Here is a 25,653-nt window from a genome sequence, read left to right as displayed (position 1 = left end):
GCGTCCACTGCACTGGTCAGCCACTGGCCTCATCGCGGTAAGTGCAGGCTGACTGAGAGAAGGGTGGCGCCTTCTCACAGAACGGAGCACAAATTCCACCAGATGCTCCAGGGAAGAGGGATGGGAGGTTAAATACCTCAGGAGGTCCCTGCATGTCGGAACTCCTCTTGGAGATTTCCAGGGTGCATAACGTATGGAGCCAAGGCACTGAGATGTTCCCCAGTAAACAGACCTGTTGAATTTCTCAAATTCATTTCTGCAAAAAATATCTATGGATGTGCCAGTCACTTTGGAAAAGGTGGTTCTGAGAGGAAAGAGACTAGTTAGCTGTGATGATCCCAGTGTAAGAGGGTGCACTTCCGACTCAGGGACTGGCAGGCATTCTCTGGTCCCCGAGGCTGGTGACCCAGCCATCCCCCTGCAAGGAGCCTGTAAAGAAATCAGGTGAAGAATTCAGATGGAGAAAGAGATCATATCCAGCCAGCTGGGCTGGGGGGTGGGGGAGGGTGGAAGGCGCAGCTGCAGAAGGATGTTTGAAGGTTGTTTGGAATCTGCCACCTTTTAAGGCAAAGTCCATGAAGCTTGGGAACGTGGGAGGGGCAGCCTGGGTGAGATGAAGGGCATCGTGCTTCCCCTCAGGGCAGGGCTGCCCCCAGTGGGGTGGGCACAGGCGGGCTCAGAAGATGTCCCGGAGCAGATGCTCAAAAGAAACACTCCCAGTACTGATGCTACATGACATCTGAAAGAGAAGCTAACCCGGGTCCTTCCTGGGGGACAACCTGACAGCCGTGTTTGGTGCCCTCATAGCTTCGGAGGCTTGCCTACCGTGTGACTGTCCTGCCCTCGGGGACTCCATGTCTGAAAGAGAAGCTAACCCAGGTCCTTCCTGGGTGATGACCTGACAGCCGTGTCTGGTGGCCTCACAGCTTCTGAGGCTTGCCTACAGTGTGAGTGTCCCACCCTCGTGGACTCCATGCTGAGGCAGCCCTTTGGCGTGCAGCCGCCTACTCTCCATGAAGGGGGTCGTCCCCTGGCTCCTCGCTCCAGGCCTGTGTTCACTATAAACTCTTTCCCCAGTTGCTTCTCTTCATTGCTGCCTTATCAAAAGAGACAGGACACTCAGGCTGACTAATGGGGCAGCTGCCCGTGTGAACACCAGCTGTGTGCTTGACCAGAGCCCAGCTGTGGGATGAGCAGACCCAGGTGTCCCTGCTTGGTTCAGAGTAAGCAAATATAGACGGTATCCCCAGGGAAGGGAGGAAGCCAGGCCCCCCTGAGCTCCAAGCTGCCCTGATGGCCAGGCCTGGAGCACAGCCCGGAACTGGGGTTCAAAACCCAGGCGGCACTGTGGTAGTGCCCGATGCCAGATAGATAAGAGGAGAACCAGGCGCCCCGACAGTGACAGGGTTCCCTTTCTAAGATGTGGGTGCGAAGGGAGATAGCAGCGCTCACAGGAGCACTCAGCAGGCCCTCTGGCCCGACACCCAGTGTCTCGGAGGCCTCTGCGGGGCTCTTCCTCTGATTCTTCACCTGTGGCCTCCCGTTTGGAGAGAGCCTGTCGTGCTTCCTGGGGGCAGTGGAGCATCTGGATGCAGGAGACAGAGGTGTGCTCCAGCAGGAGGTGCACGGTGGGACGGGGGCAGGGAGAGGGCAGACTCTGAGGGGGTCGGGTGGGGAGGAGGAGGCTCCCAGGGCAGTCTATCTGATCAGAGTTTCTTCTGCAGCCTCGTCACCAAATTTCCCTGTCTTCTCCTCTAACCAAAATGAAATAGCTGATGCTTCTGACTGATACCCTTTACCCCTCATGAGTCTATCACTTCACCCCAGACCATCTCAGGGGTCTCTGTCTTCACCTGGGATTGGAATTCCATCCACTGGATTGGGACGTTTCAGCAAGAGGGGCTTCAAGTTAGTCACGCTGTGGCTGCAGGGGTCCTGCTGCAGTTGAAGTGAAATGCATTTCCTCCTGCCTGCGGAGGGCTCAGGCCTGACACCTCTGCCCCAGAGCATGGCAGTGTGCTCACAGGTCTGCCTCCATCTCAAGCCCGTGAGCTCTCTGAGGGCCAAAGCCGTTCCCTTAGGCCTGGGACTCTCAGTACCTGTCAAGTGCCTGACATGAATGTAATGGGAACCATGTCAGTGTTCTCAGTATGAACGGAGGCATTTAGACCCCCAGCCCACAGCGTTTCAGAGGAAGAGCCTTGGTAGAGAGAGGAACATTCCAGTGAATGTTTTTATAATGTAGGATAACGAGGGTAGCTCACTACTGCCTGAGTAACCCCAGGGGGGTGGTTAGACCAGTTGTCTTGCTGACAAATTCTTTGTGGAGGGAGAGGCTATGGTCTCTTGAGATGACATCTGTGGGAAGGAGTGGAGGTCCCATGATGCGGAGACTGAGTAGAGTGGTTACCTATGAGGCAGATTGTAGGGCAGGATTATGTACTGATGATCATGAGTGTCTGAGCTCTCAGCAGGAAGGAGGGAATCCCTCTCTCAGAGAAGGAAGAGACAATAGCATTTCACAGCAGCACTTAGAACAGTGCCTTCGCCTTGGCTTGCCAGGTGGCACTGGTGGTAAAGAACCCACCTGGAGGGGGTAAGGAGACATAAGAGATGTGGGTTCGATCCCTGGGTCAGGAAGATCCCCTAGAAGGGCTGGGCAAGCCACTCCAGTATTCTTGCCTGGATAATTCCATGGACAGAGGAGCCTGGCAGGCTGCAGTCCGTAGGGCCACAGAGAGTGGGATATGACGGACAGGACTGAGCGTGCACAAAGCAGTGCCTGGAACACTGCAGGAGCTCAATAATTGCTTGTGGAATGAATTACTGAACAAAGATATCGGTTTGGCAGATTTCACTGAGACTGAGTCTTGGCATGAGATAAACTGGTGATTCAAATGGCTTAGAACAGGATGTGGAAAAGAGCAAATCAATTCAATAAACATGTACTGAGCACCTACTGTCTTGTGGACAGTGTGCTTTGGTGCCAGGCAGACTTGCTGCTTAGAAGCTGAATAAATTTGAGCAAATTGTTTAAACTTTCTCAGCCTCAGTTTTTCATCCACAAAATGTGTATAATAATACCATTATTATGGTATCATAATACCAAACTCAAGCTTCATGGGAGATGAAATGAAACAGGAAGAGATGAGACAACTCAGAGAAAATGATGAGGCTCCCCTGACTCCCATCAGCATCCCTCCTTCACACGACACTCCTTTCCAGCTCCTCCCAGGTGGGCTTCTGCCCACCCCAGGACAACTGGCAGCAAAGAAGACCACAGGCTGGCATCTGGATGCCACTCTCCTCTTTGTTATCTCTCTGCCACCCTGGCCGGTCACCCTCTCTGACCCCTCCCACGTCACAGTCAGGGCCTTACCTTTGAAGAAGGGCTCTTGTCCCCTAAATCTCACACTTTGGTGGGGTTGGGCTCCTATCAAAAAAATGTAGGCAAACAAGATGATGAAAATAGCCGAGAGGTTCCAAAGCAGAGGAAGCAGTTCAGGGAAGGCATGATGCAAACGTGAGGCCCGTGTGAGGTCGCCCTGCTGGAGCTCATTTCTTTTCTCCTCAGTATTGAAGATTCATGTTAGGCATCTGCAGCATCTAACTTTTTTTTAATAATTGATTCATTTTTGGCTGTGCTTGGTCTTACTGCACGCAGGCTTTCTCTGGTTGCGGCTTGGTGGGGCTTACGCTCTGGTTATGGTGCATGGGCTTCTCACTGCAGCGGCTTCTCATCGCAGAGCACAGGCTCCGGGCACATGGGCTTCAGTAGTTGTGGCACAGAGGCTCAGTAGTTGCAGTGTATGAGCTTTGCTGCCTCTCAGCAGATGGAATCTTCCTGGACCAGGGACTGAACCCATGTCTCCTGCATGGGTTGGTAGATTCTTAATCCCTGGACCACCAGGGAAGTCCCTGTAGCATCTAACTTCTGAAAAAGTAACTGGCAGATGCTCCTTGCCAAATATCCACTTTGCAGGGTAGGGTGAGGCGTCAGTGATGTGATGCAATCTTGTTAGTTGCAGATGAAATGGAAATAATTTGGAGAAGCCAGGGCTACTCCCTAAGCTCTACATGGTGGCAATGTTGGGGGTAAGGCCTATCATGGTGACATAATGTAGTATATGTCTGGGAGTGTAAGGGGCCCTTGGGTGTACCCTAAGTCGAGTACATCATCCTTTGAAACCCAAGACAAAGGTCCCACTTTGCCTCAGTTGCCTCATTTATAAACCGTGGATGATGACATCCATCTGCCTTGACGGTTGTAAAGGTTACATGAGGTTAAGATGCTAATGGTGAAGACAGTGTCAACAACGTCATGATGGCAATCACTAACAAATATCAAACACTTACTATGTGCCGAACGCCAGGCCAGGCCTTTCGCATGCGTTTTCCCGTTGATTTCTCCCCTCAGCACTATAAAATAGGCACTGCTTAAATTTTCCATTTAAAAGATGAGAAAACTGAGCCTCAGAAAGGCTAATTAACTTGCTCAAGGTCATGTGGTAGGAAGAACAGTGGAAGCAAGACTCAAACTAAGTCTGTGTGTGTGTGTTCAGTCATATCCAACTCTTTGCAACCCCATGGACTGTAGCCCATCAGGCTCCTCTGTCCATGGAATTGTCCAGGCAAGAATACTGGAGTGGATTACCATTTCCTACTCCAGAGGATCTTCCCAGCCCAGGGACTAAATCCATGTCTCCTGCGTCTCCTGCACTGACAGGTAGATACGTAACCACTGTGCCACCTGGGAAGCCCCAAACTAAGTCTGTTTGATGCCAACGCCTGTGGTCAAAGCCACTCTCAAGCATAGCCCAGCACTGGTCCCAGCAGCCCAAAGGAGCAGAGTCTGCCCTGGGATGTACTTGACTGAAACCTCCCCTCTCCAACCCACCCCGGAGGGCTCAGGCATGGCTGGCGTCATCAGCTCTGCACATTCCTGGCACCCTGTAATTTCCCTCCCTCTGGGCTCCTTTGTGACCCTGAGACAAGTGCTTATTTACCCCATCCACTTCTCGGCTCAAAGGAAAGTTCATCTCCCGAGGAGGAAGCATGCCAGCATTTACCACTGAAGATCTCAGCAAAGCTGGTTTTGTCCCTGTGAGCTGCTTTCCAGTACCATTCAGCAGTAATAACAATAACGTTAGCAGTAATCATAAGATGATAAGAGAACCCAGTGCACACTTGAGCCTGTGCAATCCCCTAGTGCTTTGTAAATAAAATGTCCCCAGTCTTCCTAACCACCCCATGCAGGAGGTACCCCTGTTATGCCTGTTATATTAGTCAGGAGCAACAGACTATGACCCCACAGGCAAAATCTGTCCTGCCACTTGTTTTGGTAAGTGAAGCTTTATTGGACTCTACTCAGCTGATTTGTTTTTATATCCACTATGGCTGCTTTGGTACCACAACAGGGAAGTTGAATAGTTGTGACAGAGATGGACCTACAAAGCCTAACTAAAATATTTACTAACCGGCCCTTTAAGAAAGTGTTTGCTGAGCCCTGATATAAGCTATGAGACTGAGGGTTAGAAAGACCTACTCATTTTCCTGAGATGGTGAGGAGATGGAGGAGGCATTGAAAGCCAGCACGTGTTTACCCCCACGCCCTAACATCAGCACCTACTCTTGCAGTCCGCTGGCTGTATCTCTTCCTACCCTGGGCTCAACACAGTAGACATGTCCAATCATGCCAGCCTGACTTTGGATGACACTTGACAGATACAAAAGGCTTAACAAAATGCATCACATAAGGGGCATGATTCATGTATAGATGGCAGCCCAGACCCTCACCACACTGGCCCCCATATGTACGTCTCTGCTCTTATTTCCACCCTTTATTGAACTCTGTGCTCCAGCTGGACTGTTCTCCTCATTTTTCTCCATATTCCTACCTCCACACCTTTGCTCAGTCCATCGCCACCTCCTCAATCTGGAATGCCCTTCCTTTTCATGTTTATCACAGTCCTACCCATCTTTCCAGACCTGTGTATCTCCTTCCATAAATCTTCCTCAACTGTGGAAACACAGGAGATTCTTTCTCAACACAAACTCTATGAGCACAAGCTTCTGGTCCTTGCATTGGCCCTTAGCACACAAAAGAGAGGGAACAACATCCCCACAGATGATACGTGAACCAAGGAGAACTTGAATCTGGCCCCTGTCTTCCATCACCTGAAGGATTCCAACCAACTAAACCAGGCTTGATCCTTTGTGCACTGGAAAGAACTTGCCTAAACATTTCTGCCATTCACCTGAGACTTTAAACAAGCCACTTAAACTCTCTGAGCCTCTGTTTCATCTGTAATAATAACTGACACTTACTGAGGGCAATGCCAAGCAGGGGCTGGCTGCTTTCAATGCGTGATCGCATTTAAAGGTGATCCTTAACTTCCACACCTCATGGGGCTATTGTGGGGACTAAAGGTATAGAGGCTGAGCTGGGACCCAGGAATGCCTAAGGGCTCCCTGAATGTTAGTGACCTTCACCGAGAGCCTCCTTCTCGTCTTGAAGTGCCAGTATCTTATCTAGCAGTAAAATGAGTCATGAGTGGGATTGCATGATTTGGATGGACTCATCAAGGCATGATATTAAAACAGTATACAAACCATTTTTGCATTTTATCCATGTACAAGATACTGAATGGCCCTTCAAAATGTTATATAAGCTCTAAACTCAACTGGGTGAGAAGCTACTTGATGTTGAAAATGGGAGACAAAATACACATTAGCTTCCATGTTGCAAGAGTTGGTGTCTAACTGCTTTCAGGTCACTTAACCATGCGTACTCAGTCGTGCCCAGCTCTTTGTGACCCCATGGACTGTAGCCCACCAGGTTCCTCTGTCCATGAGATTTCCCAGACAAGAATACTGAAGTGGGTTGCCATTTCCTCCTCCAGGTGATCTTCCCGGTCCAGGCATTGAACCTGGATCTCTGTGTCTCCCGCCTTGGCAGGCAGATTCTTTACCTCTGAGCCACCTGGGAAGCCCTCACTTAGCTAGTCTGATCTCTATTATAGTTGTCACCAGTCTTGACTCTCTGAGGCATCAGTTCACGTAAATATTATAGCTTCAGGTGTGGCTTGATTCAGGAGCTCAAAAATATGATCAGGTTTCAATCTCCCCCCATCTCTTCCTCTCTGCTTTCCAATACATTGGTGTCATTCTTAGGCAGACTGCTTCATTGTGGTCCTCCCCAGCAACCTCTGGCTTACAGTCTTCAAGTTAAGCAGAAAGACTTCTTTTTGCTAAGAGTGCCAGCAAAACCTCAGATTTGAGTCTCATGACTTGATCTGGGCCCTCCTTAACTGTAGGGTCTGGATAATGAAAGACACTGATCAGGTGCTTGGCCTATGTCATGTACCCACAGCTGGAGCTAGGGAGATGTGTTCAGCCCACCTAAGTCCCACAAATTGAAATTAAGGCAGGTGTGATTATCCAAGTATAAAAAAAGGAATGCTAGGCATGCAGAAATAATAGCTGATCATGCCAACACACCGTCTCTTGAAGATCAGTGCTCTGTCACATACCTCAGAGCCTTTGCCCATACTCTCTGCTTGGAATGTCTTTTCTCTTTATTTTCTCCTGCAAAATTTCAACATAAACCTGAGAACAAAGTCAAATGACATGGGCTGTGTGCCTTCCCTGAAGACTCTCCTCTGTCTGTCTCTCTTTCATATGCCTGTCCCTCTGCTCCAGCACTTACCATCTATTGCTCTTCTCTACTCCCAAGGAGCTCCTAAAAGGCGAGGGTAGTACCCCGTCTCATGTTGCACTCCCGGTTTCCAGCACCAAACCTGGGAGATGCTGCTGCTGTTCACTTGCTCAGTCATGTCCAACTCTTCACAGCCCCGTGGACTGTAGCCCATCAGTCTTCTCTGTCCATGGGATTCTCCAGGCAAGAATAATGGAGCGCGTTGCCATTCCCTCCTCTATGGGATCTTCCTGACCCAGGGACTGAGCCCAGGTCTCTTACATCTCCTGTGTTGCCAGGCATGTTCTTTATCACTAGCACCACCTGGGAAGCCTGGGAGATGGTAGAAGCTCCCTGAAGCTCTGGTTAAAGTCGTGAATGGACTAATTTCCACGTTCAGCCTTCTAATATCGTGATTGTTGACTTTCATCTCCTACTTCTTCAGTTTGAAAACGAGATCATCCTCAAGCTGGACCATGAAGTGGAAGGTGGCCGAGGGGACGAGCAGTACATGCAGCTGCTGGAGTCAATGTGAGTTTAGGATCCAGAGTGGGAGGAGCCAGGAGGGCGGGCCCGAGGCCCGAGGGCGCAGGACCTCAGGGGCTCGGTCCTCCCCTGGAGACCAGTCTGGAGGCCAGTCTGGAGGCTCGTGGGTATTGGAGCAACTCCATTTTTGCAAGAAATCTCACATCTCTCTGCAGTGGCTGCTTATTTGATATTGATGGAACAGGTGATAAAAGAAACTTTGCTGTGTAGGGGAGAGGGAAATAATCCACCAGGATGTTCACTTTTGTTATCTCTTACCTGTAGAATAATTCTTGCTGTCTTTTCCTTTTTTCTTTTTTAATCTTTGACAGATAATGATATGGAGTCATGTGATCTGTGGAAACACATTAAGTGATCTCTCTGTATTGTCTCCTTTAGTTGAGTTTTCTCTGATCTCATTTCACAGCAATGCCCCTAAAGCTCAGGGAAGTGTCTTGTCCGAGGAGACTAGGTCAAGCTAGTCAAGTGGACAAGCTGGGACTGAACCCAGCTCTGCTAAACTCCAGCACGCAGGCCTAGTGAGGCAATGGGCAGTGGACAGCACCTAGGAGCGCTGAACTTGGGCTCAGGACAATGTTTTAACAGCTTATTGAGATGTAATTCATATAGCGGACAGTGCACCCAAAGTGATAAGTAGTGGAACCAAGATGAAAATCCTCCGACAACGTACAGATGGCCAGTGTGGCTCTGAGTGTGTTCACGGAGCTGTGCAACCGTTACCACAATCACTTTCAGAATGTTTTTGTCACCTCCCGAAAGAAAGCCCACACCCCTTCGCCATCGTCCCCTCCCCTTCTTTGGGGTCTCTATGCATATTCTGGACGTTTCATATAAATAGAATCATACAATACACAGTCCTTTGTGACTGGCTTCTTTCTCATTACATGTTCTCAGGGTTCATCCATGCTGTAGCATGTGTCAGTATTTCATTTCTTTGGATTGGATATACCCTATTTTGTTTATCCATTCATCAGCTTAGACTGTCTCTACTTTGGGCTATCACAAATAATGCTACTATGACCGTTCATATACAAATGTTTGTGTGGACACATGTTTACAGTACTCTTGGGTGTGTAACTAGGAGTAGAATTTCTGGGTCATATGGCAACTCTATATTTAGCCTTTTGAGGAACCATAAAACTGTTTTCCAAAGTAACTATACCAGTTACATTCCTACCAGCAATGTACAAGGGTTCCAATTTCTCCACATCCCTCTGTTAATATGTTTCTTACCGATTATAGACATCCTAGCAGATATGAGGGCTTCCCTTGTGGCTTGGCTGGTAAAGAATCTGCCTGCGATGTGGGAGACCTGGGTTCAATCCCCGGGTTGGGAAGATCCCCTGGAAATGGGAAAGGCTACCCACTCCAGTGTTCTGGCCTGGAGAATTCCATGGATGTCACAAAGAGTCGGACATGACTGAGTGACTTTCACTTCACTAGCAGATATGAAATGATATCTCATTGTCATTTCAGTTAGCATTTCCTACATGGCTAATGATGTTGAACATCTTTTCTTGTGCACATTGACCATTTGTATGCTGTTGGAGGATTTTCATCTTGGTTCCATCACTCAGCAGCTGCACAGCTTTGGACCAATTATGTAACAGCTTTGGCTTCAGTGTACCCCATCTGTAAAATGGGGGTAATAAGCCTCCTGTGGTTATACTGAATAATGGACACAGAAGGTAGAAGCTGAATAAATGCTGTTTGATCCACTTCCTAACTCTGACACCATGAGAAGTGACGGCTTCTCCTAAGGTGTAGGAATATGGCTCACACATCCCAAGTTCCCTCCTATTTGTAGATTCCCTAATTTGTTTGATTCTCTGATATATAGTCGATCTTGAGTTCTTTCCCTAATCCTCTTAGGAAATTTTCACTTTAACAACAAAAGCACACTGAAGGTCTCATTCTGACCCTCGCCATGACCCTCCCTCTCCGGCCCAGCAGGCAGAGCCCAGTGGACAGAGTTGAGTCCCAGGCAGCACCACCCCAGCTGGCCGTGCCCCCTCCTGTCACCATCACAGCCCTCACTAAAGAACCTGGAAAGCAAAGGCCACTCAGCTGGAGGAGAGACCCTTCCTCTGCTCCTCGCTGGGTATTGAGACTGATTGTCCAGGGAGGAGGTGGCATTTTGCCTGTGTTAATATTTTTCTTAAAGCTCAAGAAAGGAAAATCTAAATATTGACCAGAAGTAAAACCAAGGATGGTGCTGGCAATTTCCACTCATATAAGCGGATGGGGCCCTGCAGCCTGTCTTCAGATGATCAGCAGGATTTTCAAATCCTTCCTGAGTATTATTTATAAAAGGAGTCCTTGGAGGTCAAGGAAATTAAAAACAGCTCATTATTTTTCTCCTGAAATAGAGGTGTGAATGATTTTTCAAAGCTAATCAAGCCCAACCCAAAGTATCATGAGCCCACCAGAACACCCAGGGACCAAGTCCCTGCTCCTTCCTTTTGACTTTCTGAGCCTCAGTTTCCTTAGCTGCAGATTGGGGATAAAAATACCATCCACCTCTTAGAGCTTTTATTGAGAATGAACAAGACACGTCATGAAAAGTGCTTATTACAGTTTGTGATACCTTGTAGGTTGACTGGAAAGAGTAGCTATTATTATCATTAATTTAGTGGAGGCATGTGTGTGCTCACTCACTCAGTCGTGTCCGACTCTTAGTGACCCCATAGACTGTAGTCACCCAGGCTCCTCTGTCCATGGAATTTTCCAGGCAAGAATACTGGAGTGGGTTGTTATTTCCTCCTCCAAGGGATCTTCCTGACCCAGGAATTGAACCTGTGTCTCCTGCATTGGCAGGCAGTTTCTTTACAACTGAGCCACCTGGGAAGCCCAGCCAGGTGGATACTGATATAATGATTTGAAGCCATGAGCCTTTGTATCATTTCTCTTCCAGCTCCTCCCATCTTCAGGGCCACCACTAATACATAGTACCCACGCTGAGCAGACACAGTTAGGTGGGCACGCAACCTGGTAACTTTTGTGAATAGAACATGGCTTCCCCTCTGGTAGCAGTTGAAGCCCTGAATCAAGGCACCAGTGTTGGGCATGCAGTGGTGCTAAATTTCAGTATTCCTATGCTCTTGTGCAGTGTACAACCTTACACAGTATCTCACCCCTCCCCATCCTTAGAGCTGTCTTTGGAGCCCACTCCCATTGTCCACATCTGTCTTAAAGTGAAAGTCCCACATTAAATGGAATAACAAGACGCTTTCTCCCCTCCTGTGTTCCATCTGCCTGGGAATATTTCTAGAAGGGGTAAGGGGGCCAGAAGCCTGAAGGGGACAGAAAAGGTGTGTTCTGGGGCCTAGATCTCAAACCAGTTCAGCTGAAAGAGGACCTGTCATAAGAAGCACACCATACATAGTCTTTAAAGGAACAGATGAGAGTCCATTCCAGCACTGACAGAGGGTGTGGGCCTGGGCTCCTCCCTCTGAAGACCTTCCATACTCAATGCAAACCGTTTTGGGGGGCGTGTGAGCCCCCTCCACCCCCAGCAAGGCAGGAGCATAGATGCCCAGTATCCTGCCATCCCTCCTTCCACCAAGTGAGGGATCACTGCATCACTTGGAGAGTCTCACAGCTCTTTTTCCTTGTCACTTATACTCCACTGTTGGACTCAAAGGAAAGTGTGTGACCTTGGCAGGATCGAGATTAGAACCCAGCCTCACGGGGGCCTCGAACCTAGCCTACAGATTGAGGGTGATAATGATGCCTACTTCAAGGAGATTATGTGAGTATTAAACAAGATAATCAATAAAGCCAGCTTAGCACACCATCTGGAACACACGTACTCAATGAGTGATAGTATCATGAAGTATGGTTAGTTTTTATCTCTATATCTGCTTTCACTGCTGGACCATGAACTCCTGGAGCTCAGTGAATTGCTATTTCTGGGATCTCCGAATCCCTAGTTCCCAGAAGAATTCATGTTGAACACACAGATGGCTAGATGGATGGTGATGGATGATGGATGGATGAGTGATTTCAAACCAATCTGCCCATCCATCTCACCAACCCTAGACCATATGAGCAGTCTTCTTACCTTATGGCTGAAAAATAGAGTCAGAAACCCAAGACACTGTTTTTTCTAAACCCTTGCTTCTCAAAGAACCAACAGTATAGCATCAGCTGGGAGCTTGTTAAAATGCAGAATCTCAGGCCCTAACCCAAATCTGATGAATCAGAATCATGAACGCAGTGCCCAGGTGATCCCCATGCATATTTAAGTCTGCACAACAGCAGAGAAAACCAATGGTTTATTGGCTGCACATTAGAATCACCTAGAGAAAAGAAAAAAATACTGCTTACTGGCTGACTCCCATCTCCAGAGATACAAAGACATCAACCTAGGGTGGACCTTGAGTTTTACAGACATTCCCTTTGTGACTCTACCATGAGACCAGGACAGACAGCTGCTGATCTGGCCGGGCTCACAGCCTCAGATGTCTTCTACCAGCGAGGCTGTGAGAAATCACACCCCAAACAGTGGGACAAAATTTCAATGCACTGTCATTAAGATTGAAAACAAGGCTCGAAGTGACCATCCCAGAAGGAGTGAGGCACAGCTGTGACTGAGCCAGACAGGGCTAAATCACAGAGCAATTTGCATCTCTCCTTGAGAGCAGGGAACAGGTGCTTTTCCTACAGCGAAGATGGATTCGTCTGATCTCAGCCACAGTTTGAGATGTCATCTCCTTGCAGTCTGGTTTGGCTTCTGGGCAAAATGACCCTCCAGAGTCCTTGCCTTCCTTACATTCCCCCTCCTAGGAACTCTTGGGACTTAAACTGCTGCGGGCAGAGTAGGCAGAAACAGATGTAGCCTGAGAAGTGCTTGTCTACTCAGGATGCCGGAGAACACACCAGTTTCTCACAGAGCAACACTGAAGTGATTGTCTTGATTCCCAAGGTCACCACTCACTAGCAGACTGATACTGGGAAGGACATTTAACCTCCCTGAGCCTTGATTGCCTCATCTTCACAATAAGAGGAATCATTTTTACTTATCAGAATGACCAGTATTATTTCTTAAGAAAAAGTGATTAGACAGTGTCTGGCTCAGTGGTAAGGAATTTGCCTGCTAATGCAGGAGACGAAGTAGACATGGGCTCGATCCCTGGGGTGGGAAGATCCCTGGAGAAGGAAATGACAACCCACTCTAGAATTCTTGCCTGGAAAATCCTGTGCGCAAAGGAGCCTGGCAGGCTCTAGTCATGGATTTGCAGAGTCGGACACGACTTAGCGACTGAACACGTATGCACGGTGCAGAATAAGTGATTAAGAAGTAATCATTAAGCAAAATTTTAATCCATCTGTCTCTCTTTACCTAGCCTGTGGGCTGCTTTAGAGCAGGCATAATTCTTTATATATATATATATATATATATATATATATTTATTTATATTTATATTTATATTTATATCTTTCTCCCCACGCCCACTCTAGCACATTGCCTAGCACTAGTAGTTACTTAAGGAATGTCACCATTTTAGTTTTTGTTTTTAAGATTTAGAATATTAATATTACAACAAATGCTGTAACTTGTTCAAATAACATATGAACATTTAAACTGAAAAGTGAACATTGTCCTCTTCTATTCCCCCACCTAGATGCTTTGTCTGAAGCAATGTGCATTTAGAGTTTGGTGTTTATCCTTCCTGATGGCCGCATTTATAAACACACAAAGACACATAAAGTAGACACACACTTCCACTCACATATAGCATTTGGTGCGTGAGGGCAGATGATGGAGCCAGACTATTGTTATTAATATTTACCAATTGTGTAACCCTGGGCAAGTTAGTTGACCTCTTTGTGCGTTAATTTCCCCATCAGCAAATATTTCATAAGATTGTGATGGTAGATTAAATGAGTTAAAATTTGTAAGATGTTTAGAATAATGCCTAGGACATGGTAGGTTCTTTGTAAGATGGTTAAATAAAAAAACAAATATTGTTCTGAGATTCAGTTTTCTCAACTATGTATTTTATAGAGATTTTTGTGTCAAAACATTGATCTATGATACTTTTTAATGGCTTCATAGAATCATATTTTGTGAATATGCTTTAATTGGACATTTAGAATGGTTCCAACTATTAGACACAATTTCTAAGTATTATACCCTTACCTACTTATGGGATTATTCTGTAAAATAGATTCCCCAAATAGAATTACTGGATCAAAAGATATGTATTTTTACAATTTTTGCAGATACTGGGAAAATTGCTACCCCAGAAAGTTGTACTGATTCACTCCCAATATAGGTCTATAAATAACTATTTCCCCACAGCAGAGCCCACACTAGAATTTTATTTTCATTTTTTCTCATTTTGTCATTGGGGGAAATTTTTAAATACTCTACACTACATGGTCAACGTGTCCATGAGGTTGCTTCAGTTGTGTCTGCCTCTTTGCAACCCAATGGACCATAGCCTGCCAGGCTTCTCTGTCCATGGGATTCTCCAGGCAAGAATACCCAAGTGGGTTGCCATGCCCTCCTCCAGGGGATCTTCCCAACCCAGGGATCCAACCGTGTCTGTTATGGCTAAACTTGTCAAGACAGGTTCTTTACCACTAGCCCACCTGGAAAGCCCCAACTTCAGTTCAGTCACTCAGTTGTGTCCGACTCTGCAACCCCATGGACTGCAGCACGCCAGGCTTCCCTGTCCATCACCAACTCCCAGAGTTTACTCAAACTCATGTCCATCAGGTTGGTGATGCCATGCAACCACCTCACCCTCTGTCGTCCCCTTCTCCTCCTGCCTTCAATCTTTCCCAGCATCAGGGTCTTTTCCAATGAGTCAGTTCTTCTCATCAGGTGGCCAAAGTATTGGAGTTTCAGCTTCAGCATCAGTCCTTCCAATGAATATTCAGGACTGATTTCCTTTAGGATGGACTGGTTTGACTCTCAAGAGTCTTCTCCATCACCACAGTTCAAAAGCATCAATTCTTCGGCACTCAGCTTTCTTTATGGTCCAACTCTCACGTCCATACATAACTACTGGGAAAACCATAGCTTTGACTAGACGGGAAGCCCCAAATCAGTGTATAAATAAGGACTGAATAAAGGAACAAAAGGACCCAGTGAACCAAGGGAACTTGGATTCACAGATTCGTTTGGCTTTTACTCCATCCACCCTCCCCACAGCCCCGCCCCAGCCCCGCCCCCAGCATGCCTTCTCCCATGCCCTTGAGCTCACTACCCTCCCGTCTGTGCGGCAGCCTGATGGAGTGTGCTGCAGAACACCCGACCATCTCCAAGTCGGTGGAGAACTTTGTGAACCTGGTCAAAGGCCTCCTGGAGAAGCTGCTGGATTACCGGGGCGTCATGACGGATGAGAGCAAAGACAACCGCATGAGCTGCACTGTGAACCTGCTGGTATGTGGGCTCTCCCCTGGTCCAGTCCCAGCAGTCAGGGAGGCTGGTCTGATTTTGGGTTCTGCTGTTGCTCTGGATGGGGAAGCAGCGCTCAGGGCTTTAGAAATCAGAAAAACAGGAGAGTGAATCCCTCTCTTGACATCTGCCAGCTCTGTGACTTGAAGTCAATCATTGTCATGTTCCTGTGCCTCAGTTTATCATATGTATGAAATGGGAATGAGCATATTCAGCTCTTCCTGACTTTTTGCAACCCCATGGACAGGGGTTTGGTATGCACTGATTGAAACAACCACAGACAGAAAGCACCAAGGGGAAAAAAAAATCCACCAAATTCCAAAAGGTAAACTTAAATTTATTGGATGCTAGCCACTGTTTACATAGCATTTACATTGGATTTACAACTGTTTACGTAGCATTTACATTGTTTTACTAAATACAAGTAATCCAGAGATGATTTAAAGAATATGGATGTGTGTAGGTTATATGCAAATACTATTACCGTACCATTTTATGTAAGAGACTTGAGCATCCTTGTATTTTGGTATCTGTGCTGGTCCGGGCACCGTTACCCTGAAGATACCAAGGGATGGCAGTATCTCCTTTGGCACTTAATTCACCACAGAGAAAGAAAGTGGCAGTATAAAGAGGTTAAGAGTATGAGCTTTGGAGTCACACAGCCTATTCTCACCCTCTCTTGGATAATTAATAGAATACCCAAGGAAATTTTCTGACGGTTCAGTTTGCTTATCTGTTACATGGTGAAAATCGTAGTACCTAGTTCATAGGTTATGCAGTCCTGGGGGGTGTGCTCAGTCGCTCAGCTGTGTCTGGCTCTTTGCAGCCCCATGGACTGTAACCCACCAGGCTTCTCTGTCCCTGGGATTTTCCGGGCAGAGTGCAGTTCTGATGCATGGTTAAATGCTCACTATGTGTTAGCTTCCTTATCTTATGGAATGAAGTACTACTCATAACTATGATTTAGAGAAGAGTACTATGGGACAGGCTAACCAGAGCAGCCAACTCCAAACCCAGACTCTTCACCCCTGTACCACACGACCTGCCATGGCCAGCTCGCAGCCTCCCCTTCAGATGTCCTGTGATGTGGTTATGAGACAGCTCGTAGCAGCAACAGTGCTTCCTACTCACCAGGTCAACCCACCCTAAAGGGATTAAAATGAGTAAGATTGGCCAAAAGACCACATGGCATCTAGTACATCAATCCCCCCGACATTTCCAGTGCTCCAGAAATATAAATTGGGTGCCCAGAGTTCTGTTGTGTGTCGTCCGTTTACCCTAAGTGGACTTTTTAAACACCCTAGATACTGCCATTGATTCTCTAAAATGCTAAGGGGAGTTAGAATTCCTGATTACAGCAGAAAGGGATTCATTGCTGATAACTCCACGTGGCCCACTTTACATAACGGGCACAAAGGAGGGGCTTTCTGAGTTGAGCAGTTTCTTCTCGTTGGAGAGGTAGAAGTTGGTTAAAGAAACTGGCCTTCAGCTGACAGAATCTGACCTGGGAGAAAGTTGGGAAAGGTAGGTCTATAAGCAGTTTAAACCCAGCATAGAATTTAAGCAGATCTTATTGATTTTGGAGTGTGGCTTAAACACAATATCAGGAAGAAGAACAGGATGGGGTGGGTGTGTCTGGAGGTCTAGTGGGACTCTGCCAACCACTGACTGTGCCCTGGAACACACCATCTCACCCTCTGAGAGCCTTAGGTACACATGGGTGCATTGAATTAAACCTGGATTTTCTCCACGTGTGGCTCAAGTGTGAGGTCGTAATCTCCTGACTCAAAATCTGTAAGGACTGGTTTTAAAATGCACGTGATTCCAGAACAACCACTGGTCTACGTGAGCCTTGAGATGGAGTAAGTATTGCCAAGTTTAAATGTTTTTGACTGTGGAATCTCAGCATAACTCTTGATAGTTCTGCACTGTCAGAAGTTATGATCTGTTATCATCACTGGAATCTATTGTGATTACTATTACTATTACTCTGGTTATTGCTATTACTCTGATTCCAACTCACGTTCTCCTCAGTGCAGGATCTGAGCTTTTAAAGATCAAGCTGGGCTGCCTTTCATAGTAGACTTTGTCAAAGTAAACTTCCTCAGTCTCCTGGAAAGCCTGTCTCTCAATGCAGGGAGTAGCTGAATTGCACCTCCTGATGTGACGGCTGGGATACTTCCTCTGTCCCTTTATAGTCTAAGGATCAGGGAAGTGACTTTCAAGTCAGAATAAGCAGTTTGGTGCATTCAGGAAAGTAAATTTCTTGCTCCCATCTCACCCAGATAGTAAATAGCAGTTTCCTCTCATCTTCATCACAATGCCCTCCACTCCTGCTGTTCTGCAAAGAAAAACACTCATCACTGTTTTTCCTCCCTTATCTAGAATTTCTACAAAGATAATAATCGGGAAGAGATGTATATAAGGTAAGATTTTTGTCTTCTAAAACCCAAACCTGCGGTGTCACTCTCCTGCTAGACATCCATCGGTGGCTCCCCACTGCCTTCAGCAGAATTTAAGCACATCTTGTTGACACTCGGACCCTCTGTGTTCTGATTCCTATCCGTCTTCTTGGATTCAACTCTTTCCATGCTGCTACGATCAGCCTCCCAAATCCACCTGGAGTTCTCTGACCGGCCGTGCTGTTTTGCTGTGAATTGTGCTGGTGAATTGCACTTGTATTTGTTACAAGGCTGGCATGCGAAGCCCTAGTCTAGGGTTTGGAAGGCAAGTACTTAGATCATTGGCCAGCCCAACTTCAAAGGGAAAACATTACCAAGATATGTGATGGTAGCTTCTTTGTAGGCATTTAAAAGACACTTATTTGAAAAATCACATGAAGGATTTTGGGGGGGCATTCACCTGAAGCAAAGAACTCCCTTGTCAGTGTTTCTTAGAATCTCATTTTTTTCCTTCAAAGTTTTTTTTAATTACTTTACTTATACAAAAATAATACATAGTTATTACCCCCAAAATTCTCATAAAATACGGAGAGGCAAAACAAAACTCTTTTTAAATAACCATAATCTTTACATATTCCCAGACCATTTAATATTTATCTATAAATCAAATTCTATGCATGCCTATTTTTTGAAAAAATGGGATCATGTTGCTCATAATTCATTCTTTGCTTGACAAGAATTCTATGTCAACAGATGTATTTTAGCATAATTTTTAATGAAACTATAAAATTCTCATTCCGGAATATACCATAATTTATATAGCTAGTCCTGTGTTGTTGAACACTTAGGTTGTTTCCAATTTTTTTTATCATAAATACCACAATGGCAAAAGTCTTGGACGTATGTCTTTATGTATCTCCTTGTGAGACAAAGGCCTGCAAAGTGGAACTGACTGGAAGATTAACGACCAAGGCCCTTTCAAGGTTTTTAACACATTCTGTTGAAGACCAGAAACTCCATGTCCAAACTCACTCTGCTATTACTGCGAATATTTTTAGGTATTTCAGCGTTATTCCAGAAACAGGAACTACCATTTGGAAAAAAGATAATTCCATGGATTGTCCTGAGCTTGGATAGTATTTATAACATCACTAGACATGACTCACTGTAGAAGCACAGTGCTTTTGTTATCCTCTGTCAGCTTGGAAAAATCACTCGGTGTCTTTGGGCTAGGGATACCCCATGTCGAATTTTTCCATTCTGTTCTGAGGATTAAATGAGATGCTACAGGTAAAGTGCCTGGCACTTGGTTCCCTCCCCAACCTCTTTTCGTTTCTTCCCATTTTAGAAACACAGATGGAGAATCCCAGATTTCCATAAGCTTTATAGATGTGAATCCTATAGTAATCTAGGAAAACCACATTTGCCTAAACCAGACATTGTAAATAAAATATAGTCTGAAAATCTGTCCTGTTTGGCAGGCATAGTATTTAAAAACATTTCTAATTGGTTGCCAAATTTTAAAAATCTAGAGATATTACATAAAAGTCAAAATCTCCCTCTTCTGAAAAACGTGAAAGGTATGGCAACACTGGGCCCACACACCCTGACGCCCACCGCCTAGGCTGGGTGATAGCGTTTCAGACGGGACGTCCCATGGCCTCTGTTCCCCGTCAGACTCCACCTCACTCAAGCTGCCCGTCTGCCATCTGTTTGCATTTGAGTCCCCCCACAACTCAGGCCCCTCAGGGTGTCTTTCATTGGCTCTGTGGTTGATCCCTGAACCCTTGAGTTGACAAAGGATAGGGAGTATCCTGGTCAGTTAAGGAGTTGAAAGCAGCAGAGAAGCCCTCCCTCGGACCAATTTCTTCAGGTTTTTTGGACCCAGTCATCAGGGACCAGAGACCAAGGACAGCAGGTGGAGATAGGATAGGATGTGACTGTGTGCCCAGGGGTTTCTAAAAGCTGACCACAGCTCCACATTCCTTACGTGCAGGCTACATGCAATTTCACGATCCGCAGAAAGTTAAGTGGGGAAGAGTGATGGTAAAGGCAGAAACAGCTGGTGTCAAAACCTGCTTCTACCTATTTCTAGCTCTATCTACTTTAATGTCTGTCTCAGTTTTCTTATCTAAAGAAAAATTGTTGACAGGATGAATTGATATTATATATAAAGCACCCATTAGTGGAATGGATGGATGTACAATCTCTCTGGAATGCCCCCTCATTTGTCCTATCTTCAGGTCCCAACTCAGGTGTCATACTCGGGAAAACTTTCCAGAAACCTCACCTGGATGACACCTGCTATCATAGTAACCATAGACCTCTTCTTCCAACATTGGTCACAACTGTACTTTTGTAATTACCTCTTTGATTATTTAGTTGATGCCTGTCTCTTTTCCTAAATTATAACTGCTAACCTCTGAGAATGAATGGGGTCTGCTTTTGCCACCGTTTATCTCTCATGCCTGGCACAGTCTGTGTGCTCAGTTCAAATTTGCTGATGGAATAAATAAATGAGCAAAAGATCACTTGCTCATTAGTTATCAGAAACTACTACTTGACCTTTCTTCCCTTCAGAGTCTTTGGCAGCCCCTACCCTGAGTTCAGGCAGCCTCCATTTGGCCCACTGGCCATGTTTTATACAGCCAAGGACATTAAACCTTAGCTCCTCCTTGGGTGACATTCTGTGCAGAAAGTTTTCTTATAACAGGAAATCTGACCCTGAGCATTGAGACCTGATTTGGGCGCAGATGCTTGAGAAGCCCTCTGTTCCCTGTAGTTAGATAGCCAAGGCAGGATTTTGGCACCGTTACAGACAGCGCCTTTCCTCTCAGAGGAAGGATCAAGGGCATCCCATCACAGCATCTTCCCTTCACCAAATTACTGAGAGTTGGGCTTAAAAAATACTCCTGATGACATGCAAGTCACCAAAGCAGTGGCTTTTTGGCTCTGGATTCTGTTTCCAACAGTGGCAGGGAGAATGTTTTGTAGAAGAACCTGATACACAATGATAATAGATAATAGCTGTCACTGCTCAATGCTGGCTACGGGCTAATCACTTTCAGTGGATACTGGCATTTATTAGTAGCAACGCTGGCTGTCATTCACAGAGCCTTTTCTACAGGGTCTGCTTGGCCCTTTGTAGGCCCAAAAACTCTATAGGTTCTGTGAGCACTACCATTTTACACATGAGCAAACTAAGGCACAGAGAAATTGATCCATTTAATACACATTATGTATCAAATTGATTGAAGCTCCCTTCCTCTGATCCTGTCCTGTTCTTACCATCTTTCAACCCTAGTCATCCTAGGGTTCAGAACTAGATCATCACATTGCAGAAGGGTAGGAGATGGGAATGTCATTACAGTTGAATTGTAGATTCTTTCTGCTGACAGCTTCATGCCTCCACCTGAATGACTAATCTCTAACCCCTTTCTTTACTTATCAAAAATTTCACTTTCTTTACACCTTGAGAGCATTGAAGAGAGGGTAGAAGTTCCCCTTTACCACGCTATGACTTGTCCATGCCCTTGGAGTTGTACAATGATTAGAGTATAGTCTCTGAAGGCGGTTAAACTAGGATCATAGTCCAGTTCTTCATTCATTAGCACATGACCTCCAACAAGCCATTTACTTCTCCTTCCTTGATTTCCCTTACTTGTCATATTGCATTGGCCAGAATCTTCAGTATGAAGTTGAATACTGGCTGGAATGATACCTAATTTCTCCAGGACAGAGCTTTCTTATCTGTAAATGAAAATTCTCAATGGACCCATTTTACAGGATTGTCAGGCAGCTTCAATGATCTGAGGCATTTAAAGTACTCGGCATGGTTCCTGTCACACCCTAAATGTCCTGTGACTTCTGGGTGCTATCACTGTCACTCAGGGCACTGAGTGGAAGGAAATGGGGGACTCCCTTGTGAACCCAAGAGGCATCCAGGTGCTCTCTCTGGCCTGGCCCTACCACTTTCATTCTTATTACTGCATCTGGTGATTTCCCAAACAGGTACCTTTACAAACTCCGCGACCTTCACCTGGACTGTGACAACTACACGGAGGCCGCCTATACACTCCTTCTCCACACCTGGCTCCTCAAGGTACTGCCCTCCCAAGGAAGGGGATTCATGCTGAGATCCCCGTGGAGCCCTCACAGCAAGCTGAAAAGTTAAAAAAAAAAAAAAAAGAAAGAAAAGAAAAATTAGCCGAATAAATTTAGTTTTGCCCTGTCCCCAAACTTTTAACCTGGCAGGTTACTTTTCTGCACTGTTCTGTCTGGTCACATAAGGTTTCAAGTGACCTTCGCATTTAGCAGCAACAACAACCCCCTGAGATGTATCTTGCAGTTTTACATAACATTCAGACTGTTTTATATAACATCCAGGCGTCAAGTATAAATCATTAGCATGCCCTGTGAGCTGTTTTTCTTCTCTTGAAAGTGCTGCTGGAGCAGGACAAAGTCTCAAGGATTTCCTTTGGGTTTTGAAGAGCTGGGGCCATGTCTTGCAGGGATTCAGAGAAAAATCCTACAATCCATACACAGGAGCCAACAGAGAGTCTGGAGAGTCAGTAAGTGTGACTCCCCAGAAATGGAGAGGTGCTTCCTGTGGAAAGTGCAGGCCAACAACATCTCCCTGATTGACACTCAGGGCAGCGAGGACACAGGCAGGGGTGTCTGCAGGGCTTCCTCCCACTCCTCAGCAGTCGGGGAGACACCTGCCCTGGGTAACTGTGTGTGGTCTCTCTCTGCAGTGGTCAGATGAGCAGTGTGCATCGCAGGTCATGCAGACGGGCCAGCAGTACCCCCAGACCCACCGGCAGCTGAAGGAGACACTCTATGACATCATCATAGGCTACTTTGACAAAGGAAAGGTAATTGGTCCCTGCCCTTCCTCTCTCCGTGGGAACCCTAGCTCCTGGGAAGGACTGTTCTCTCCCACACTCTACATGCAATCCATCTGCAGGTCTGGTCAGCTCTCCCTCCCAACCCTAAGTCTAATCATTTCTCTCCATCTCCATTCCTACTACATATGTCCAAGGCACCAGCATTGCTCACCTGGACACAGTCAGTCCTGTGCAATAGCCCTGTGTCCTCTATTCCCCTGCAGCAGGTCGTCCTTCATATAGGAAACAGGGTGATCATAGCACATACTCATCCCATAGAATATACCCCATTGTCCTGCTTACAATCATCTCAAACAGCCACCCCCACACTTAGATCCAATTACAGTCCTTCCCATGACCCATGAGGCCGCATATGAGCTGTCCTCTGACTCCCTCTCCCGCATCAACTCTGCCAGGCTCCCTCTTGTTCACATACCCTATGCCAAGCTCTTCTCCACCTCAGGGCCTATGCACTTGCTTTTCCCAGCTTAGGACTTTTCTCTTCCATATCTTACCACGGCCAGTTCCTTCTCACAGCTCAGGGTTTTGCCCAAGCAAAGAATGCCATGTCCTGAAGGAGGCCTTCCCAGACCACACACAGCAGTACTCCTGCTGTGAGTCATACTTATTTCTTCTCCAAAGCACTTATCACTGTCAGACATCACCTCGATCATTTTGTTTTCACTTGTTCATTGTCTGGCTCTCCACCTTAGAAGGCCAAGAGCAAAGATATTTGTCTTGCCCACTGCCGAGTGCCTAGTAGCTAGCACAGACCCTAACATATGGGACCCAAAAGATATATGTTGAATAAATGAATTAATTGAATGTATGAATGACGTCATGGTGTCATCATTGATCTCTAAACAGCAAGAACAGGATGATTTGTCATGTTTTGTCTGGAGATTGGCCAAACCAGTTACTGTCCATCCTCCAGCCTCCAACTGCCCCTTCAGGAAGCACCAACTCAAATGCTGCAGGAGACATAGTAGGTGGCTAAGAGCTCAGGATCTGGATTTCAAGCCTCATTCCTTTACCGCCTACAATCCCCATGGCCTTTCAGAGATTCCAATTCCCCATCCATAATAGTGAGATATTGATAGTGCTTACTTTCTAACTGCATTGTGAAAATTAGGTGAGAAAATGATGTAAAGCACCTAGCATAAGTCCTGGTACATAGTACTAACTTGTTCAGTTTTTTAAAATATTTATTTATTTAAGCACTTCTCTGGTGGCTCAAATGGTAAAGAATCCACCTGCAATGCAAGGGACCCAGGTTTGATCCCTGGATCGGGAAGCTCCCCTGGAGAAGGAATGGCTATCCACTCCAGTGTTCTTGCCTGGAGAATCCCATGCACAGAGGAGCCTGGTGGGCTATGGTCCGTGGGGTCACAAAGAGTCAGACATTACTGAGTGACTAAGCATGAACACATTTATTTATTTGTCTGTGCCAGGTCTTAGTTGCAGCATGCAGGATTTTGTTTTTTTTAATTGTGACATGCAGACCCATAGTTGCAGTGTGCAAACTCAGTTCTCTGCCCTTGAGGCCCCAGTTGACTGCCTGCTTCCTCTAGCAAGCTTTTCTTGAGTCCTCTAGCTTACCTACAGCCCTGCCTCTTCTCTGAATGGCCAGTGCTCTTACAGTTCATCAAGACTCAATTTTACACTTACTTTTGGCCTGTTCTGTCACCGCAGTTCATTGCATCTGTCTTAGTGTGATCTCCCCACCTTCCGTGAAAAGATGAAATGAGGTAATGTCTGTGGAAGGGTTTATAAATTTCCAGGCATTGAGCGGTTGGAGAAGACTGTTTTTATAATTTACGATCCTAAGCCTCTTGAGGGCAGAGACTCGGCCCTCTCTGGAGCCTCCTGTCCTGCTGGCCATCGAGTCTGAGCTTACTCTTGGTTTATTGGCTGATTAAGTCAGTCACAGTGGGAAAACCCTGAAAGGACATGTCAAGCCTTGTCCTCTGCCGATAGCCAACTCAGCCAACCCTTCACTGAGCAGAGAGGAAAAAGGCATAAGCCCCAGTATTAAGGGGCGTATTACTAGTCAGCAAAGCACACGTATGGGTCATCAGCTTTTTTTTTTGCACATAAGCCCTTGGTGTTGTGCAATAATGGGGAGGAAGAGGGAGGGACCAGGGTGGTGCTAAAGCGCTTCAAGGGCAGAGAGGAGGGAGCAGATGAGTATAGCTCCCTCTATATGCCACTGCTGTGGTAGCTTCTAGAATAAAGCCCAAACTCTTTAGCATCCCTTTGACTTCCTTTCCCCATACCTCCCCTCATGGAGATTTAATGATCTAGACACACAAAATGACTTTCTACTCCTTAAGTCCTGTTGTCATTACCTGATGGACTCCTCCACATCCCTGAAAACCCAACTAGTACATCTGTTTATGTGTACGCTTTACCCACTTTTATTTCATGAAAGCAGACACTGTCTTGTCCATTTTTATCACTGTCCCATCCCCGTATACCATGCCCAGAAGCCAGCAGGTACTCAGTAACTAATGTAAGAGACTCGGGGATCAGTGACTGGCAGAGGTCCTAGTGACCACATGGGCAGACCTGAAGGAATTCCAGGCATTTGACTCCCTGCCTGTCTCCCTTCTTAGCCCCTCATTGATTCCTTAACACACAGGGAGAGTATTTCTGGCTTATTATGATAGAAAGTTGGCAAAGACCTCCACTTGAGCCAAACAGCCCCCTGGC

At 46.3% G+C, this 25,653-nt stretch overlaps 1 protein-coding gene and 2 long non-coding RNA genes across 19 annotated transcripts in view; 1 reads left to right on the top strand and 2 right to left on the bottom strand.

Moving 5' to 3' along the window:
- Window positions 1-25,653, top strand: part of DOCK2 (dedicator of cytokinesis 2) — a 477,583-nt gene that overhangs the window by 413,814 nt on the left and 38,116 nt on the right. For all 17 annotated transcript variants that reach the window (XM_081520659.1, XM_081520666.1, XM_081520650.1 and 14 more), the window contains 5 exons: window positions 8,142-8,227; window positions 15,482-15,638; window positions 18,039-18,079; window positions 22,067-22,157; window positions 22,810-22,929. In XM_081520659.1, coding sequence (XP_081376785.1) covers window positions 8,142-8,227; window positions 15,482-15,638; window positions 18,039-18,079; window positions 22,067-22,157; window positions 22,810-22,929 — 495 coding nt within the window. The remainder of the gene's footprint in view (window positions 1-8,141; window positions 8,228-15,481; window positions 15,639-18,038; window positions 18,080-22,066; window positions 22,158-22,809; window positions 22,930-25,653) is intronic.
- On the bottom strand, window positions 3,633-9,624 carry LOC145517667 (uncharacterized). The gene is made up of 2 exons (XR_014062251.1): window positions 9,476-9,624; window positions 3,633-8,576 (listed from the first exon to the last, which is right to left on the bottom strand). It is a non-coding gene; the product is annotated as an uncharacterized LOC145517667 (long non-coding RNA).
- LOC145517665 (uncharacterized) lies at window positions 16,362-22,810 on the bottom strand. The gene is made up of 8 exons (XR_014062249.1): window positions 22,071-22,810; window positions 21,566-21,805; window positions 19,673-19,841; window positions 19,222-19,320; window positions 18,109-18,366; window positions 17,935-17,994; window positions 17,677-17,852; window positions 16,362-17,157 (listed from the first exon to the last, which is right to left on the bottom strand). It is a non-coding gene; the product is annotated as an uncharacterized LOC145517665 (long non-coding RNA).

The sequence above is a fragment of the Giraffa tippelskirchi genome, chromosome 8 (assembly GCF_054371585.1).
Source record: "Giraffa tippelskirchi isolate mGirTip1 chromosome 8, T2T-mGirTip1v1.2.pri, whole genome shotgun sequence".
Lineage (NCBI taxonomy): Eukaryota > Metazoa > Chordata > Mammalia > Artiodactyla > Giraffidae > Giraffa > Giraffa tippelskirchi.
Note: the sequence above shows the minus strand (reverse complement) of the source record. Positions and strands in the feature narration are given on the sequence as shown.